This window comes from Rhinoraja longicauda, chromosome 24 (genome assembly GCF_053455715.1).
Source record: "Rhinoraja longicauda isolate Sanriku21f chromosome 24, sRhiLon1.1, whole genome shotgun sequence".
NCBI lineage: Eukaryota > Metazoa > Chordata > Chondrichthyes > Rajiformes > Arhynchobatidae > Rhinoraja > Rhinoraja longicauda.
In genome coordinates, this window is record NC_135976.1 from 23,679,611 (window position 1) to 23,698,520 (window position 18,910).

The window sequence follows — 18,910 nt, forward strand, 5'->3', positions numbered from 1 at the left end:
TTTCTTTGTGTGATGTATGACTCCAGCTATTGAAGTGTTTTACTTTAATGCCCATTTACATCAGTTTTACCAGGGCACCTCGATGCCATATTTGGTTACATAATGGCTACTTATCAAGAACAGTTGCTCTAACTTTTAAAATTGAGCTCTCTTGTCCACATTTACACAAGAGCGATGAGATCTGGATCCGAAGGTCTTGTCTAACCTACATTGATATGTTAGTTTTGTTGAACACACACATTCTGACAGCACTGTTCAAACATTCATCATTTTTCCTTATAATTGAGAGTAGATTGAGTGGGTGCTAATGAGATATTAGATTGGAAACTTCAAAAACAAAACAAATTTATCAGTTGGAATTTAAATTAAACTAATGACCCTTAAAAAAAATTAAAACATTTACAAATGATCTCTCCTGTCTGACTTTTGATTCTTTCTGATAAAATGCTTAACATATTTGGGAAAAGTACATGAAAGAAAGTAGCACTTCCAGTTCAGCCCTGATAGCAACCCATATTTATTGAGTGAAATTACCAATTGAGTGTACCTTTTGAAATCCAATCTCAATTCAAAGAAAAACCCAGTGAGCCACAGAAATGAAAAGCAATCTTTGGGCAATTACAGATTTTACACTACTTGCAGTAAAGGAAAGAGATTATTGAATTTTCAGAAATGTGTCAGTACATATCAACTAGCTCAATAGGCTAACTCATTGTCTATTAGCCATATGATTTATCATACACAGCATGACTGACATTGTGCCTTATATGGTGATGTGATGCTTTACTAATAATGGTAAGAGTGGAAAATAAATGGTTCCAGCAAATAAAAATTCTGCAACTAAATTCCTAATTACTAATTTTTTGAAAACAATGAAAGACTACGACATCTGAATGTATTTATGAATGATCAAAATGTTTCCTTTTCATAACAATTTTTCTTTGATCATAATTCTGAAATTAGCAAAACAACACTTCCTGATATTATGATTATGTTCCTTAATTTTAACTTGGTAGTTGTCCATTATTGCCAACAAGAAACTATGAATTGATATAAATAAACCATTTCGTTTTTATGCAGATCTGCGGTATTTATTCACAAAATGCTGGAGTAACTCAGCAGGTCAGGTAGCATCTCGGGAGAGAAGGAATGGGTGACGTTTAGGGTCGAGACCTTAAACGTCACCCATTCCTTCTCTCCCGAGATACTGCCTGACCTGCTGAGTTACTCCAGCATTTTGTGAATAAATACCTTCGATTTGTACCAGCATCTGCAGTTATTTTCTTATACTACTTTATGCAGATCTGCAATCGATTTCCTCTTTAAAGAACTTTCAAACAGCTTTGAAAGTATATGACTATTATTGAGGGGGGGGGAAATACATGAAAACAAAACAAGAATTCTGATTTAGATTTGAGATGACAAATTAAACTTAAGAGAATTTTTTTTACAAAAGGCATGAAGGAATTAAATTTTCATTAAAATTGGAAAAAGGGCTTTGGTGGATGCAGAGTAACATACTGAAAATAATTACTTGGAGAAATAAACTTTATTTTTTTATTTGACAAAACCTGTTAATTTAATGTTATGTTAATAGACACAAGAGACTGTGGATGCTCAGAACTTGAGCAGAAAACACAATTCCTCCCACATCAGTCCAGAGCAGAAACATCATTTGTTCATTTCCCTCCACAGATGCTGCCTGACCTGCTGAATTACTCCAGCAGTTTGTTTTCAGTTCAATATTCAGATTTGTGATACAATCTCTATCTGAGAAATGTACGAGTCTCTCCTCCTCTCCATGGCAGGAGTTGGAAGGGTAGCCACAGGCTTGGGTTTTGATTCAACATGGCAATAGCTGCAAAATCCATTTATTTTGGGTTAATTTTACATCAAAGCATTGTGATTGAATTCCTGACCTTGTACTCTCCATTGACGCAGCTAGTAGAGCCGCTGCCTCACGTCACACATTTGCCCCGTCTCATTGCATAGGCAATCGCTGAATGCTCTGCTTTTCTCCTACATCTTGACCTATGGGTTGGAAATTTAATTGGCCACTTTGAATAGCCCCCAGTGTGTCACTGCATGGTAGAATCTGGGCGAGTTTATGAGAATGCAGGGAGAATAAAAACTGGGATTAATATCAGCAATATTAGTGGGTAATTAGCATAGAATCATTGGGCCAAAGGGCCTGGTTCTGCGCCGTCTCTCTTCATGACTATTATAATAACATTTTTCTAGAGTCTGTGTAAAGGGTGGAATGGTAACACTCCTACTGCATTGCCTGTAACCATTAATGGGATTTTTTTTTTTTAAAGTACAGGCCACAGCACAGAAAATTGGAGAATACAGGAATGAAGGGAAAATAGGTTGAACCTGCTTGTAGTAATACAAAACACATTGCACTGACATTTGGACATCATTTGCTCAGACTTGCAATTCACAGTCCCGGGAAAAGTTAGTCCCACTATTGGAAACATGGTTACATCCATTCCTCTCCTGTTACTAAAGTACAAAAATAATTATAGATATGAGAAAGATCAATGATATACATGTTATTTTAAAATCCAGAACAAAGCATGTATAAAATAAAGTTAACTACTCACGATTATGTTTATTCATTCACTGGAATTAATTGGGAAAATAATCAAATGAGAACTGAAGATTTTATTAAGAAAACTTAAGGCTGATAGATGGAAACTGTCAGAAAAGAACATGCTCTCATTTTCAATTTCTACCATTTTCAGTTTTTGCTTTTAATGCATATTGCTATACTAGCAACATATAGGCTATTAACATGATTCATTGCAGATTAAGAAAAAAGATCACGTGGATGGCAGGATTCAGAGCAGGTAGAATCTGAACACCATCTCCTCAATCACGATTGATCCATGTATGCGCTCTTTACTCTCCCATTAGTGTTGTAGTCTAATGCAGATACCAAATTAGGTTTTAATTGTGTGGGCAAAATTAATACTTCATTTTTACTAGTAATTTCCTTGAATTTTTAAGAGATGCCTGTCATGTTTCATAATATTAAACATTCTGATTATTTGGATCCCAATGTGATTGATGGGCTATTGTGGAATCTGCAGACTATGCCACAAATGGCCCAGAAGGTGCCTGATGGAACCAGTGACTACTGGGTAGGCAGTTTAGGAAGTGGTGTGCTACTGCTGTTGTTTACACTGAGCTGTGTTCCTAACACACGGACCCAAGGGTCTCAATGCTATCCACACTGTTTCTTCTCCACATTGGGTTAGTCAGAGATTCCCAGGTGTCAATGAGGATGTGGCATATATTTTCCATGGCGGCTTTGAGAATATCCTTGAATTTTTTTTGTGTTTGTCTGGTATTCGCCAATGACAGAATAGAATTGTTTGAAAATATGTGAATTACGTGACCTGCCCTAGAGGCCAGAATGTAACGAGGGCCTCGTTATTGGGAGAGTTGGCTTGGAAAGTGATGCTGATGCGTACCCCTCTCTAGAAGACCATGTCTAAGGACATCCATTATCGTATCTCATTCTCAAAGATCGTTTCTTTGTTAACCATTCGAAGGTATCTTTGTCATGCCCTCAAAAACCTATTCCTTTACCTTACCTCTCAGGGCCATTCCTCCAACATCCTTCACTTTATACCACCAACCCTTCTGGTACACTCATCCTTCTTTCTCAAAGCATGTCTCACTGGTTCCCCTGTCTCAAGGCCAATACATTTGTGATAGACAGAAAATGCTGGATCTTTGGAGAAAAGGAATTGACTAATCTTCCATAATTTATTTGAGCAATCTTCCATAATTTACAAAGTTGGAATTTTGAACTGGACATGAGTATTTCCATTTTTTTCTCCACAGTAATATTCACAGGTTGGATTGGTATATGTTAGGCGCAGTTAAGATTCTCACTGCACTTTGATCCAAATCACAGATCTGTTCACTCCATTTACAATTTTTTTAATTGGATCATGGTGTTTGCTGCTGTGCAAATCTATGTTTTCAGTGCACTTCGCTGACAGCTGGGGTCACAGGGTCATTGAGACACACTAATCCAAGTCACTAGTGATGTGATGCCAACAATAATTGCTCACAGGGAGTTGGATTAGGATCCATTGTAGTGAAATCCAACAAGCATTGCCCAGCTGCACACATGTGCACTCAGAAGGGGTTGCTACTGATGAATCAGTTGCAACAGTATTAACTTTATCCTTCCTCCCCAGTGCCCCATAGAGCTGATCGTAAGTTGTTTAACATCTGCCATACTTCAAACAGTCATTGGCAGAAGATACTCGAGTCATTCAAAGAGCTTAGCTTTGCATTCCATGCTTACTTACTAATCTCAGTGTAATCTTGGTTTCAGGAAAAGAATCATATATATTTAATGTGTCAATATTTTTCAATTACTTTGCTATATTTATATATTTAAAATTCTGAAGAAATACTATTTCACATCAATTCTGTGTAAATATCCTTTCAAACCAAGTCAACCATTTAGTCGCTGTATCATTTTGGATTGAGGACTGTTTACCAACTTTACAAGGCTATTACATTTGTCTGGTTATTCTTTTCAAAATTATTTTGTTTAGCCTTTGATTCATTTGCTGCGTTTTCATTGCAAAAAATCAGGTTTGACGCTAATTAACCAGTTTAGAGCTTTTGGATTCATCAGTATCATAACATTTATGTCAAACTCAGACAGTAGTTTAATCAGCAATATTAAAATTCTGTGAATTCAAAAAATCTGATCAAATTTGATTCAGTTTAAAAACGTAATTCTACTGATGGGCTGGAAATTAAATGTATATTGCACTTGATGGTTTCGTCCCAGCCTTTCTTCGAGGCTGCTGCACTATTGTACTTTACCAGTTTATCTATATATCCAAAAAATCTTCAGGAGCACCAAGTGGTGAATTGGAAACTGGGAGCTTGCTTATCTTCCACTCTACCATATGAAAATCCACAACAAATGCCAAACTGCCTCCCAGTCAATAAAGCAAACACCAGGATCTTAGGAAAATTTGCATAGGACAGGAGCAATAGAAAAATGAGAGTTGTGTACTGATACCCTGTACCAGGTGTGAAGTGGTAGGTCAATTAATACAGCTATTCAACAAATACGAAGTAATAACATTCACATAGATTTGGATAAACAGATTACTCATGATTGAAAAGCTAGTGAATTTCTGGATTGAGAACTTATGGATATAGAATCAACAAGAAACCAGCCACTGAATAAAGTGTCAGACAGACTAACAGTACTTTAAAAATGTTTCTCATTAAGTTTAGGGCCAGTTTCTGCTTAAAAAACCTACTAATCCAGAATTCTCTGGATTCACCAACTGCTAAAAGTATGATCCGAATGTCTGATATTTAAAAGCATTTTATTTACACTATTAAAAACAAAAGATAAATATCAAATGTTTAAAAGCCCAAAATCAATTAAAATGATTTATGTAAATTACAACAATTCAAATAAAATGTAAATTAGCTAAAACTCACCTTTGCTCCTTGTGGCACTTCCACGTCAGTGAATGAATGCAAGACTTTCCTGCCACAGGTTACTTGTGTGGATGTCCCATATAAATTGACGCCAAACTGTCGCAACTTTAAAATGTGCATTTTTCAATCAAAAAACGTTGCACTACTCTGCCAGCCTTTGTGTGGTTCATACTATGAACTAATTATTGAAAAGCCACTTTGAGACTTCTACATAAATATGGAAGCCCTAAATTTGCTATTTGGTAGGGAAATCTCTGGGTAACTTCTAGATATTTGGATGATTATTTGGTTGAGTGAATACAAAGTCAATGTGAGCCAAATGCAAGATTATTTTTAGAATGGAATAGAATGGAGGGTCTAAATATGAAAAACTCAAATCGGTGGAGGTGCAAAGGGTCTCCAGGAGCCTCAGCATTGTTAAAATATACTAGATAGGTATATAAATCGTCAAAGGCTAAGAAATGTAGATTTCTACAAAAGGCAAATTAATCCTCAATAAATTATTAATTTTAAATCTAAGATTTATAGCTTATTGTTAAGCAAAAGGTAAGAAAGTGTGAAAGGGAGTTAGATCACAAATCAGCCATCTCCGTATGAATGACAGAAACAAAACACAAACGATCTTTTTCCAATATTCTAATTCCACCTCTGCCATGTGACAGAATAGACCAACAGTGACCTGTTCCTAATTTTCTGCTAATACCCTCCAAAAGTTCAACAATATCCCGTACACAGTTCCACATCCACTCTACAGTGAAGGTTTCACTGAGATCTGAAGAAAGCGATGAAACAAAGCCACTTAGTCTCTACCAGGTTGATGCAAAAATTGTGAAAGACCGTCCCTGGTTCAGAAATTGGTGCATAACAAATTACAGTCTAAAATGCTCATTTGTAACCAAAGGTTTATTTCACAAAGGAGACTTTAACATTAGATACAAGCTACCAAAAAAAGCCAAAGTACAGCGTAGGCAGTAGGTTTACAGACCTGGGTCCATTGTCTATCTCTAATATTCCCTTGCCACAGGAACTTAAACACCTCCATTCTGTACAATAACCAACACTCTCAGAAAACCATGTCTGGCCCTTTAACTCACAAATCTGTTATTGCTCAGATAAATAAAACTAACCTACAAAACAAGTCAGAATCTGTCTTTAAAATAAAGATGCCTGTACTAAACAGAGGGTCCCAAGAAAAAATAGTCATTTTTTGGTGACCACAGGTTCTTAAAACCCAATGAGCCTGGGTATGTTTTCAGGGAAATCTCAAACTGAGGTAAAGGAAGTATGCACTATTTAAAAAGAGCCAATAGATTTCATAATGGGTAGAGAGCCCTGGGGTGTAGTCAGCATCATACATTTTCACAACAACAGACAAAAAGATCATACAAGAATGAGAAGATACAAAGGTGGAAAAAGTTTGAGAGTCCTCGTAGATGATCCCATGAGTAGAGATATAGCACCATTTGTGGGTTGTAGAGCTATCAAATCCACTGCTTCTGGTGGAATCTTTGATTTGCCACCATAGTGCCCAAGGCTAGCCCTGGCCAATCTGATTCCTGTCGATCTGGTCTCTTACAGTACAGTTGACACAGATATAGTCCTCCTTTTCTGCTGTTTCTGAGGACACGCCAACACAGATCTGATGAAACCACTGGTTGCAGCTACCATCACATTGGACCCAGTCAACCTACACAAAAGGAAGAAACTTTTACCACAACTACATATCAAAACTACATTTTTTATTTACATCATTATTTTAATGAACAAAGATGAATTTAGTGAAGACAAAGCCATATCCTTTATTGAGGTATTGCCATGAAAATATCTACACTAATGTATGTATTTACATACGCTTGTGATCAAACTTAAAAGGGCTAATTTTTGGTGGGGAATAACTCATCTTAAATTTGCCTGAGATCACATGGGTGAGCCCTCTTTTCTGCCCCAGGAGAGGCAAGCAAAATTTAAATTGAACATGGACAAGAGCTTCATTTCAATTTTGTAAGAGATATAGAAAGGTGTGTACAATTTCTTCACAACAATCACAGCAATATCTATTTAATTTAGCAAAAAAATGTTCCAAAAACTACATAGGTATTATCAAACAAAAGATTGAAGCAAAATGACACAATGATGTATGATTAATGGCTTGACGTCAAAGAAGCAGGTTTTTAAGGAAAAAGTGGTGTAGACATGTTTTAGGAGTGAATTCTTGGTGGCAGAAAACTAACAGCAATGGAACAATTAAATCAGAAGTGCTGACAGAGGTACGCACAGGAGATATCTTAACGGAACTTGGCAAAGTTAGAGAGCTGCTGAACATTACAGAAATAGGGAGTAGCTTGTGCTTGGAAGGATTAGAAGGAAATCCAATTTAAAACAAGGTGTCAGGGGAAGAATGAACTTCAAATCCAAAGAAACTTTGGAACCTGCACCCAGAGTTACAGGGTACAGATTTCTAATTTAAGATGATGTTTTACACTAAATTTTGAGATGTTGAGGCATTTTTTCAATGCATTCTTTCATTATTGTTGCAGCAAAAGACACTTTTCTGCCAGAATCCAAACAGCACTATTACATATTTCATTAGTTGGATGGATAGTATTTCAGAGTCAATGTATCTGATGGTTCATGGCTTTGGTTGGTGTGACTATTTCCCCAGGCACAGACTCACTTTCTTTCTTCAAGGATAGTTGTGAGGCAGAAACAATAGTGGTCATTCATATGGCTGATAAATGCGCAAGTACAGAAATGATCAGCTGTGGCTGAACATGAATGCACTTTCTTGAAAAAAAAACCCAGCAATGCATCCAATGCATTATTTTCGCAACTTTCAGAAGTCAAACAGTGAGCCTTTTATCAGTTCAACACCAAGTTAAACTCTTAAATTAGTTTTTTCAAATTTTACATTGAATCCTATTACATAATATTCATTTCTCTACGTAATGATCTGTTACTGGCTTCTAAATTCTCTTCCAGCAACCAGAAACATCAAACGGTCTTTATTTTGCCCTGGGGTCACAATCGCACATCTCCATTTTTTGATATAAATGGGACTTTTCAGTTTCTTTTTCTTCTTCTCACTGGAAAATCAAAAGCAGTTAATGAGAATGAAAGTTCTTATTTAAAAGTGATGTTTTATGTGTCCAACCTCCATATTTGCATTTTGCACCCAGATGAAGTCTCTGAAAGTATGTGACATGCAAACAGGATGAGGAAAGGTAGGGTGAGAAAAGGTGAAAAAAGACACTGAAAAACATAACGAGAATATATAAGTGCCATCTTTGAATGAGTTAATTGAGTTGATGTCTGGGTTCCAGGTTACAAATAAAAATAAAATTCATGATTTCTTTTTAAAAACACTAAGCATTTAATTTTCATTTGTAAACCTTACAACCCAGGCATCAGCTCTATGAACTTCTTAAATTTAATCTTGGATTAAAACAAATTTACACTTTAACTATGCTTCTGTACCTCATTTTCCTCAGTATACCGTTCCCAGCAAAACATTTAGTCACCATATCATATCATCATATCATATCATATATATACAGCCGGAAACAGGCCTTTTCGGCCCACCAAGTCCGTGCCGCCCAGCGATCCCCGTACATTAACACTATCCTACACCCACTAGGGACAATTTTTACATTTACCCAGCCAATTAACCTACATACCTGTACGTCTTTGGAGTGTGGGAGGAAACCGAAGATCTCGGAGAAAACCCACGCAGGTCACGGGGAGAACGTACAAACTCCTTACAGTGCAGCACCCGTAGTCAGGATCGAACCTGAGTCTCCGGCGCTGCATTCGCTGTAAAGCAGCAACTCTACCGCTGCGCTACCGTGCCGCCATGTGCCTGCAAAAGCTGAAAAAACTGAATACTGACCTCATCCCCCTCTGGCTGTTGGCAGCTTTCCGCAGGGCAGATTGCATCCTCATCTTCAGAGTCCTCTAGCTCAGAATATGAAGATTCCATTATCACCAATGATTCTTCTGTTGGGTGCAGAAATTCAAAACACTCGTCTGCCTCTAGACTTCCAAAACTCAGATCTTTTGATTTTTCTTGGGTTAATTTGAGACCTCTTTGTTTAGGGTTGCTTAATTTTTTGAATTTTTCTCTCTTTTCACCCATTGAGCCATCTTTTTCAATTCGTCTCTTTTTTCTTTCACAGTTTCCTTCTCTTTTCACTGGTTTAAAACAGAAATCTTCACCCTGAAACAGAACAGACAGATTACTGTCTCAGATAGGCAAAAGGACCATCTGCTGTCATTTCCCTGAATGAGAGATATTGGGGGGTTTGAGTAGGCTTCAGGGAAGTTCGGTACTTGGGTAGGGTCTTCACCGAGAATCACAGTCAAGCATGGGGGCTGCCCAACAGCAGCAAAGGCACAGGAGTTAATGAATTAAGTGTTGTCGAGTCAGGGAGCTGTTCAGCGTAGCAATGGACCCTTCACACCCACCTGGTCTATTCCGACCAGGTTGGCATACTGGGTTGGTCCCATTTGCCTGCATTTGGCCGATGACCTATTCACGCAAAATCTTTTAAAAGTCATAATTGCATATGGTTCTGCAGCTTCCTCTGGTAGCTCTTTCCAGATGCGGTCTAATCTTTGGGCAAAGAGTTCCCCTGGGGTCCTTCTTGGGTCTCTCGCCTTGAGCCTATGCACTCTGGCTTTAGAATCCTCCGTGTCTCATGTGTTCAAAGTGGTGCAAAGAAACATCCATCAGGGGATCCATGGGAGACACTGACCTCAGATTGATGGACTAGAGAACTGGGTTTGATCCTGACATCAAGTGCGGTTTGCATGTTCTCACTGACCGCAAAGGTGGGTGTGGGGTGGGGGGGGTGTAGAGAGTTGGTCATGGTGCAAGTGTGCATAGCAAGTGAAAATGCCCTTCAATGAGGAATATTTAAGTAAACAAACTGTTGGAAGCAAATAGAAATTATGCTGGTACATTATACCTGGCGTTGGCAAAATATACAAGCGCATTCTCATAGTACAGGAGCTGCTTGGCTCATCAAGTCTTCACTAGTTCTTTGAAAACCAATTATATCAAACCCATTCTCTCACATTTTGCCATTAACCCCCAAATTTTCTTTCATTAAGTGTCCATCTACCTTTCATTTAAAAGACGTATTCCAACATAAACGACTTTATCACAACCCCCAAATCATTTGCTTGCAATAGGTTATTCAAAACAGCTTCTTTCCATTTACCTTTGTTACTTATATATCTATGAATAATATAGATGTATTATCTTGTACACCACTATCAAAGTTCTGCTCAACTTTCGTAGCTCCGAATACCAGCTCCTTCAGTTTACATTGTGTTGATACATAATTAATCAAAGACAGGCAAAAGCAAAATAGACAATATTATTGAGTTACTGTTGAATCTTGCATGCTCCTTGTACACTGCAGCAGCCATAGCTATTATTACACAAAAATATTCAAAATAGTTGTAAATAGATACATATCCAAGCATGTATGCTTTGGAAGTAAATGTAAGTCAATTTCTCCAACATATTTCTGCTGCAAATGTTTGCAGTTCCATACCTCAGCTGTAGAAGTATCACAGGCCTCCGTAAGACATTGCATAACCTCCAATGGTTCATAGCTCAGTCGTTCAGATTGTTGCTGGTGATCTTCTACTACAGGGGACTGAGTTAGCCATACGATCTGGTAAATGTGTTGCATCTCGGGTAGCGTGACCTGCATTAATAGACCCTCCATCATCAGTTCTTCAAGTTGGGCTGTCACATCATCAGACAGGCACAGCCCTGGAAGAGTCAAAAGTTTGTGACAGTAAGTTCCTCATCCCAAAGACAGTCTAAAAATATTTTCAGATAGGATAAATTTCCCCAGGTAACACTGTTCTATCAAATTTGTCCTGTAAAAAAAACATTTGACGGAAGATATGTACATCACCCACTGATTTTGATAACACATTGTTATCAAATAAAGACAGCTGTTGCAGTCAATGCCTTACTTTCAAAATCAAGTGCTGTAACCAATTCAATTGTAATTGAAATTTTAATGCTATGGGGGTTGATCAAGATGCCCAATAAACCACTCGGTTTATTCTTTTGTTATAAAGTCTTTGATCCAAATATAAATTTGGCTGGACTCCACAAGTTCATTTTTTCCTACAATCAAATAAAATCAAAGTTAATAGACGCGGTCATTGTTAAGGATAGGGTTGTCCTCTTACAGAACCTTTTTTCAATAGGCTTTTAATTGTCCATCACTGCAACATTTGGAATCAATCATCAGTGCCAGGACATGGCTCTAGGAGTTTATTGGCCTACACCCAACTATCTTAGCTACTTCCTTATATTGCAAGATCAGAAGCAGGGGTGCTTGTTGATGATTTGCACAATGAACAAATCAATTTGCAACTCCTAGCACATGAAACACTATACCAGCATGCAAAAATTCTTAAGACAACATTCAGGCATGGGCTGATAAGCAGTATACTATGTTTGTGGCACAAATGTGCCAGGCAATGACCAACCCTGATAAAATAAGACCCTGTTCACCTACCCTTGACAGTAGTGACATTACCATTTCCAAATAACCCACCATCAACATCCTGGAGAATCATGAGTAATCATAAACTGAAGTAGACCAGCTACATTAATACTGTGACTATATGAATAGGTCAGAGGCTGATTATTCTGCTATTACTAACTAACATCCTGACATTCCAAAGCCTTTCCACCAGCTTTCAACCACTTGTCAGACTCCACCAACAGTCATGAAACTTGACAGCATCTAATTAAAACAGTCCACTTAATTGACAGCTTATCTACAACCTTGAACATGCATTTGCTCCCAAACCAGTACAAAGTAGCTCCAAAATACACTGTAGCTACTCCTCGTGGTTACATCTCCAAAACAAGTAAACGTTAACACCAAAAAGGATAACAGCAGGTCCGTGACTACACCACCTACAGGTTTCTCTCCAAGTTGCACAATATGCTTGCTTAGGAAACCTGTCACACTGCTAGACAATGTAGTCAGGAGAAACATCATCTATACATGGCACATTCTCTATATACAGGTGAACATTACTACTTATTTTGTAATTCTCCCTTAGACAGGATCAAACTTGGGTCTCTGGTGCTATGACGCAACAGCTCTACTGCTCTATTGGGAGATTTCTGGAATAATTGAGGACAGGATTTATCCATTTGAACACAACAGGAACTATTCTATATGCATAAGAGAACAATATTAAGCCAAAGTTTTGTAAGGAAATTGCAGATGAGGAAAAAGCAACAAAGAAAATGGCAGAGGTCAACAATCTAAACATGGACTGGGATGGAAACAGGAGTTTCTCTCTCCATTCCTCCCCCATCCTAGTTTTCCGACCAGTCTGACTGTCCCTCTGATTAAATTTTATCTTTGTGTGCTTTGTTCTCACCTTCCTCTAGCTAACAATGGTCTATTCTACATTTTCCTTAAGCTTCGTCCCCTTAGATTTCTAATTTTCACACTGTACCCTTCCATATCTGTGCTCCCTCTCCCGACTCTCAGTCTGGTCCCGACCCAAATCGTCACCCATCCCTTCATATCCAGAGGCTGCCTGCCCCGATGAGTCACTCCAGCATTTTGTGCCCATCTTTTGAAACCTTTATTGATTAGCGCATTTCTTATCTAGCAATGAAGCCAGTATCTCTGAACTTGGTTTGAGAAAATGAGCCAGGCTTAGTGAAACAAGTATCATCAGGGAATAATATGACAGAGTAGATTCTGGAATCCTGAACGAAAAACCAACAGCTGGAGGAATTCAGGTCGCAGCATTTGCAAAGGTAATTCCTCCAGCAGTTCACTTTGTGGTGACTGGGGAATCATATAGGTACAGCAATTATTGCATGAAAATCAATCTGTCTGTCTGTCTATCTATCTTTCTATATCTATTTATATATATATATATATATATATATAATTTTATTATACTACTAAAACTCAGATCTTGTATATATATATGCATATATATCCGTATGTAAATATATGTATTTCTGTGATTTTGCCAAAACGGTAAACCATAGCGCCACAATTTCTGTGCCACCTTAATCACTACTCTCGCGACGACTGTTTCTAGCAAGTTTGATTTAAATTGGTCTTATATTTTTTAAGTTAGAGGTTTTAAAGTTGAAACATTTCATTTCTAACTGATTTCTTGAAGGTCTTCAGCGTATGACGTCACAATGGGACCCGTGCAACTGTGAGAGATGAGCTCGTGGTCCCCCCCGCCCCGGTACAATTCATGTATGTATATATATCTCTCTCTGAGAGACATGAACCTGCAGTCAAAACGGTAAACCATAGCGCCACAATTTTAGCGCCACCTTAATCACCACTGTCCTGGCGACTGTTTATAACAAGTTTTATTTAAATTGGTCTTAAATTTTTTAAGTTAGAGACATTTTAAAGTTTAAAACTCTCATTTCTAAACACAATTTTTAAAAGTGCTGTGTGTATGATGTCACCAGAGGGCACGCACGGCCTCTCTCCTCACTCGCACAAACAAGATGGACGCCGTTAGCGGAGCATCCCGCCTGCAATCAGGGGCTCCCATCTCCCCTCGCTTCTCTCCTCTCTCCCCTCACTCACACCCGGGGGACCCAGGAGGGACTGGGGAGGAGGGCAGGGTGGGGTGGTGAGGAGGAAAGAGTGGGGGTGAGGAGGAGGGGTGGGTGAAAGAGGACAGCAGGAGTTCCCTGTACCCCCTCTACGAGGAACGTGCCCCTTGGTCTAGTATTATATTACTAAAACTCTCTGTCCGTATGTATGTGCTTTTGACCACAGCATAACTTTTATGGTTCACACAGCCAAAACGATACACCACAGTGCCACAATTTTTGCACCACCTTACTCACCATTATCCTGGCCATAATATGTAACAACTCTCATTCAAATTGAAGCTACATTTTTAAAGCCACAGAGATTTTACAGTTTAACAATTCACTCAATAACCCATTTCCTCAAATCCTCAGCGTATGACGTCACAATGCTCCACCTTTCACTTCATTTGCTCCTCACTCGCCAAAACAAGATGGCCGCCGGTAGCACTGCCGCCCGCCCGCGCTCAGTCGTTCCCTCTCCCCTCTCCAGTCCTTCCCTCGCCCGTCTCCCCTTGCGTCTCGCCCAGCCTCAGCCCTTCCCTCTCCCCTCGCCCAGCCTCAGTCCTTCCCTCACCCATCTCACTCGGCCCCGGCAGAGACTCGCACGTCGGCAGTCACTGTTGAATGCACGGGCACTGGTAAGTGTTTTTTGCAGCCAACGGCTCCACGGAGGGGAGTGGGCGTGGCGGCCGGGTGGGTGGAGGGGTCGGTGGGGGTAGGGGGGCTTGGGGCAGATGGGGCAGACTGGGGGTGGGGGGGAGGAGGGAGAGAGTGGGGGTGGGGTCAGGAGGGGGAGAGTGGGGGTGGGGTCAGGAGGAGGAGGAGAGTGGGGGTGGGGGGAGGGGAGAGTGGGGGGTGAGGGGAACAGTAGGGGTGGGGGTGAAGGGGACAGCGGGGGGCAGGAGAGAGTGGGGGTGGGGAGGAGGGGAAAGTGGGGGTGGGGGGAGGGAGGAGAAGTGGGTGTGGGGGGAGGGAGGGAGGTGGGGGTCAGGAGAGGGGGAGCGGGGATTAGGGCTCACTCAGTGATAACACCCTCTCCCCTTCCTTGTCCCCCCTCTACGAGGAATGGGCCCAACAGGTCTAGTAGATACTAAATACTAGAATTGCAATTAAAATGACATAGACTACTTCATGCCACAAAGACAACGGGAGGAAAGCCAATTTCAATGGGATGTTAGAGGAATCAAAATTTGGCAAGCAAAATTGAACTGTGATAAAAACAGAAAAACATCAGTGAGAAGATAAAGAGAGTTATGTTATCAGGGCAAAGCCTTTTTGTCAAAACTAGGAGGGAGGAACTGCTGAGTCTTTCAATCAAAAAATTTGATATACTGAAACTGAACTGCTATTAATGTGGACATGGTTCCAGTTTCAGTGTAGGTATATCCACATGATGGACAGAGCTTTATGGATGGCCAAAAATAGGAGAAAATAAATTAACATAGAAGATAAAAGCTCAAGAGACATGCCAAGTTGTTAACACAACCAAGAACAGGCTAATTATTGAAAACAGAGGGATATACAAAAGACAGAGAGCTGAAAACAAGATCAGCAACTATATATAAAAACAAATGCAAAAAAAAAATCAACAGGCCCCAACAAAGTTGCTAAATGTTGTGCCAAGAAACCATAAAGGAAACTTATTCATTAAGGGTGAACACTATTGTGACTAAGACTGTGACTGCGCACTTTTACATCGGTTTTCGACAAGGAAGTTGATGCCACTGGAAGACGTAAATAAAATTTTGGATGAGCTGAACATTACAAAAGGAGGAATTATAAAGTCCATCAGCTACAGGGTTGAAATGGGAGGCACGTCAGATTGGAGAGGAGTAAAATGCTGAGGCCTTGGCCATTCTAAGGGGAGTAAGAGGCAACCGTGGCTGACAAGGGAAGTCAAGGACAGTATAAAAATAAAAGAGAAGTATAACATCGCAAGGATGAGCAGGAAGCCAGAGGATTGGGACTCTTTTAAAGAGCACCAGAAGATAACTAAAAGGCAATACGGGGAGAAAAGATGAGGTACAAAGGTAAGCTAGCCAAGAATATAAAGGAGGATGGTAAAAGCTTCTTTAGATACGTGAAGAGGAAAAAAATAGTTAAGACAAATGTGGATCCCTTGAAGACAGAAGCAGGTGAATTTATTATGGGGAACAAGGAAATGGCAGACGAGTTGAACAGGTACTTTGGATCTGTCTTCACTAAGGAAGACACAAACAATCTCCCAGATGTTCTAGTGGCCAGAGATCCTAAGGTGATGGAGGAACTGAAGGAAATTTACATTAGGCAGGAAATGGTGTTGGGTAGACTGATGGGACTGAAGGTTGATAAATCCCCAGGGCCTGATGGTCTGCATCCCAGGGTACTTAAGGAAGTGGTTCTAGAAATCATGGACGCATTGGTGATCATTTTCCAATGTTCTATAGATTCAGGATCAGTTCCTGTGGATTGGAGGGCAGCTAATGTTATCCCACTTTTTAAGAAAGAAGGGAGAAAGAAAACAGGAAATTATAGACTAGTTAGCCTGACATCGGTGGTGGGGAAGATGTTGGAGTCAATTATAAAAGAAATTGCAGAACATTTGGAGAGCAGTAACAGGATCGTTCCGAGTCAGCATGGATTTACGAAGGGGAAATCATGCTTGACTAATCTTCTGGAATTTTTTGAAGATGTAACTAGGAAAATGGACAAGTGGATGTAGTGTATCCGGACTTTCAGAAAGCCTTCGATAAGGTCCCACATTGGAGATTAGTGGGCAAAATTAGAGCACATGGTTTTGGGGGTAGGGTCCTGACATGGATAAAAAATTGGTTGGCAGACAGGAAACAAAGATAGGGATAAATGGGTCCCTTTCAGAATGGCAGGCAGTGACTAGTGGGGTACCGCAAGGCTCGGTGCTGGGACCGCAGCTATTTACAATATATATTAATGACTTAGATGAAGGGATTAAAAGTAACATTAGCAAATTTGCAGATGACAAAAAGCTGGGTGGCAGTGTGAAGTGTGAGGAGGATGCTGCGAGGATGCAGGGTGACTTGGACAGGTTGTGAGAGTGGGCAGATGCAGTTTAATGTGGATAAATGTGAAGTTACCCAGTTTGGTGGTAAGAACAGGAAGGCAGATTATTATCTGAATGGTGTCAAGTTAGGAAAAGGGGAAGTACAACGAGATCTGGGTATCCTAGTTCATCGGTCACTGAAAGTATGCATGCAGGTACAGCAGGCAGTGAAGAAAGCTTATGGAATGTTGGCCTTCATAACAAGAAGAGTTGAGTATAGGAGCAAAGAGGTCCTTCTGCAGTTGTACAAGGCCCGAGTGAGATCACACCTGGAGTATTGTGTGCAGTTTTGGTCTCCAAATTTGAGGAAGGACATTCTTGCTATTGAGGGAGTGCAGCGTAAGTTCACGAGGTTAATTCCCAGAATGACGAGAGTATCATATGTTGAAAGACTGGAGCGACTGGGCTTGTATACTCTGGAATTTAGAAGGATAAGAGGGGATCTTATTGAAACATAACATTATTAAGGGATTGGACACGCTAGGGGCCACAGTTTAAGAATAAGGGGTACGCCATTTAGAACAGAGATGAGGAAAAACGTTTTCACTGAGAGTTGTGAAGCTGTGGAACTCTCTGCCTCAGAAGGCAGTGGAGACCAATTCCCTGGATGCTTCAAAGAGAGTTACATAGAGCTCTTAATGATAGTGGAGTAATGGGATATGGGGAGAAGGCAGGAACAGGGTACTGATTGTGGATGATCAGCCATGATCAAGGTAAATGGTGGTGCTGGCTCGAAGGGCCGAAGGGCCGAATGGCCTACTCCTGCACCTACTGTCTATTTTTATAATCCTTCAGATGTGTAGGTTTGGAATGGTGCACCAACCTACAAATATTGAAAACTGCAATGGTTACAACCTTGCTTAAAATTGGGTGCGCAGATAAACAGTCAGTACGGACGAGTCAGTTTAACCTTAGTGATGGGGAAAGTGCCAGAAGCAATAATTACAGTCATGATTAACACACAGTTGGGGGAAAGGCAGCATGGCTTTGTTAAAGGCAAACTATGTTTAGTTAACTCAAAACCAGTGACATTGAACAGAAACAGAATCCCTTCAGCCTACCGAATGCATGAAAGCTATCGCCGATCTCTATATATTTATCCTATTTCCCAACCTGTATCTTGTAGACATTTATGGCATGATGATTTGCTTCTTAAATGTTGCAAGAGTACACCACCATCCCGAAGCAGTAATTTCCAGAGCCGCAAGGTAAATTCTTCTGCAAGTCCCCCGTTAATCTTCTTAGTCTACTTAAGTTTATTATTGTCACGTGTACCGAGGTACAGGGAAAAGCCTTTGTTTGCATATTATCCAGTTAAAGAAAAGACTGTACATGATTACAATCAAGCCAGCCACAGTGTACAGATAAACGATACTACATTTAGTGCAAGATAAAGTCCAATTAAAGATAATTCAAAGGTCTCCAATCAGGAAGGTGGGAGCCCAGGAACGCACTTTAGCTGATGAGAGGACTGTTTGGTTGCGTGATAACAGCTGGGAAGAAACTGTCCCTGAATGTGAAGGTATGCATTTTTTAAATTCTGTACCTCTTGCCCAATGGGAGGAGAGAAGAGGGAGTGACTCGGGTGAGATTGGTCCTTGATTATGCCTGTGGCATTGCGAAGGCAGCTTGAAGTGTAGATGGAGTCAATGGGTCAAAGACACCCACACCACTGACATCAGTCTGAAGAAGGGTCTCGACCCGATACGTCACCCATTCCTTCT

General features: G+C 40.0%; 1 protein-coding gene across 2 annotated transcripts in view; it reads right to left on the bottom strand.

Annotated features, from left to right (window-relative positions):
• Positions 1-6,131: 6,131 nt before the first annotated feature.
• The window catches only part of kdm5ba (lysine demethylase 5Ba), a 121,131-nt gene continuing 108,352 nt past the window's right edge, over positions 6,132-18,910 (bottom strand). The window contains exons 25-27 of one of the 2 annotated variants that reach the window (XM_078420785.1): positions 11,055-11,278; positions 9,383-9,709; positions 6,132-7,183 (exon numbers count right to left, since the gene is read on the bottom strand). In XM_078420785.1, coding sequence (XP_078276911.1) covers positions 7,031-7,183; positions 9,383-9,709; positions 11,055-11,278 — 704 coding nt within the window. In that variant the 3' untranslated portion in view covers positions 6,132-7,030. Of the gene's footprint in view, positions 8,580-9,382; positions 9,710-11,054; positions 11,279-18,910 lie in introns of both variants that reach the window. The other variant, XM_078420786.1, reaches the window with a different exon arrangement.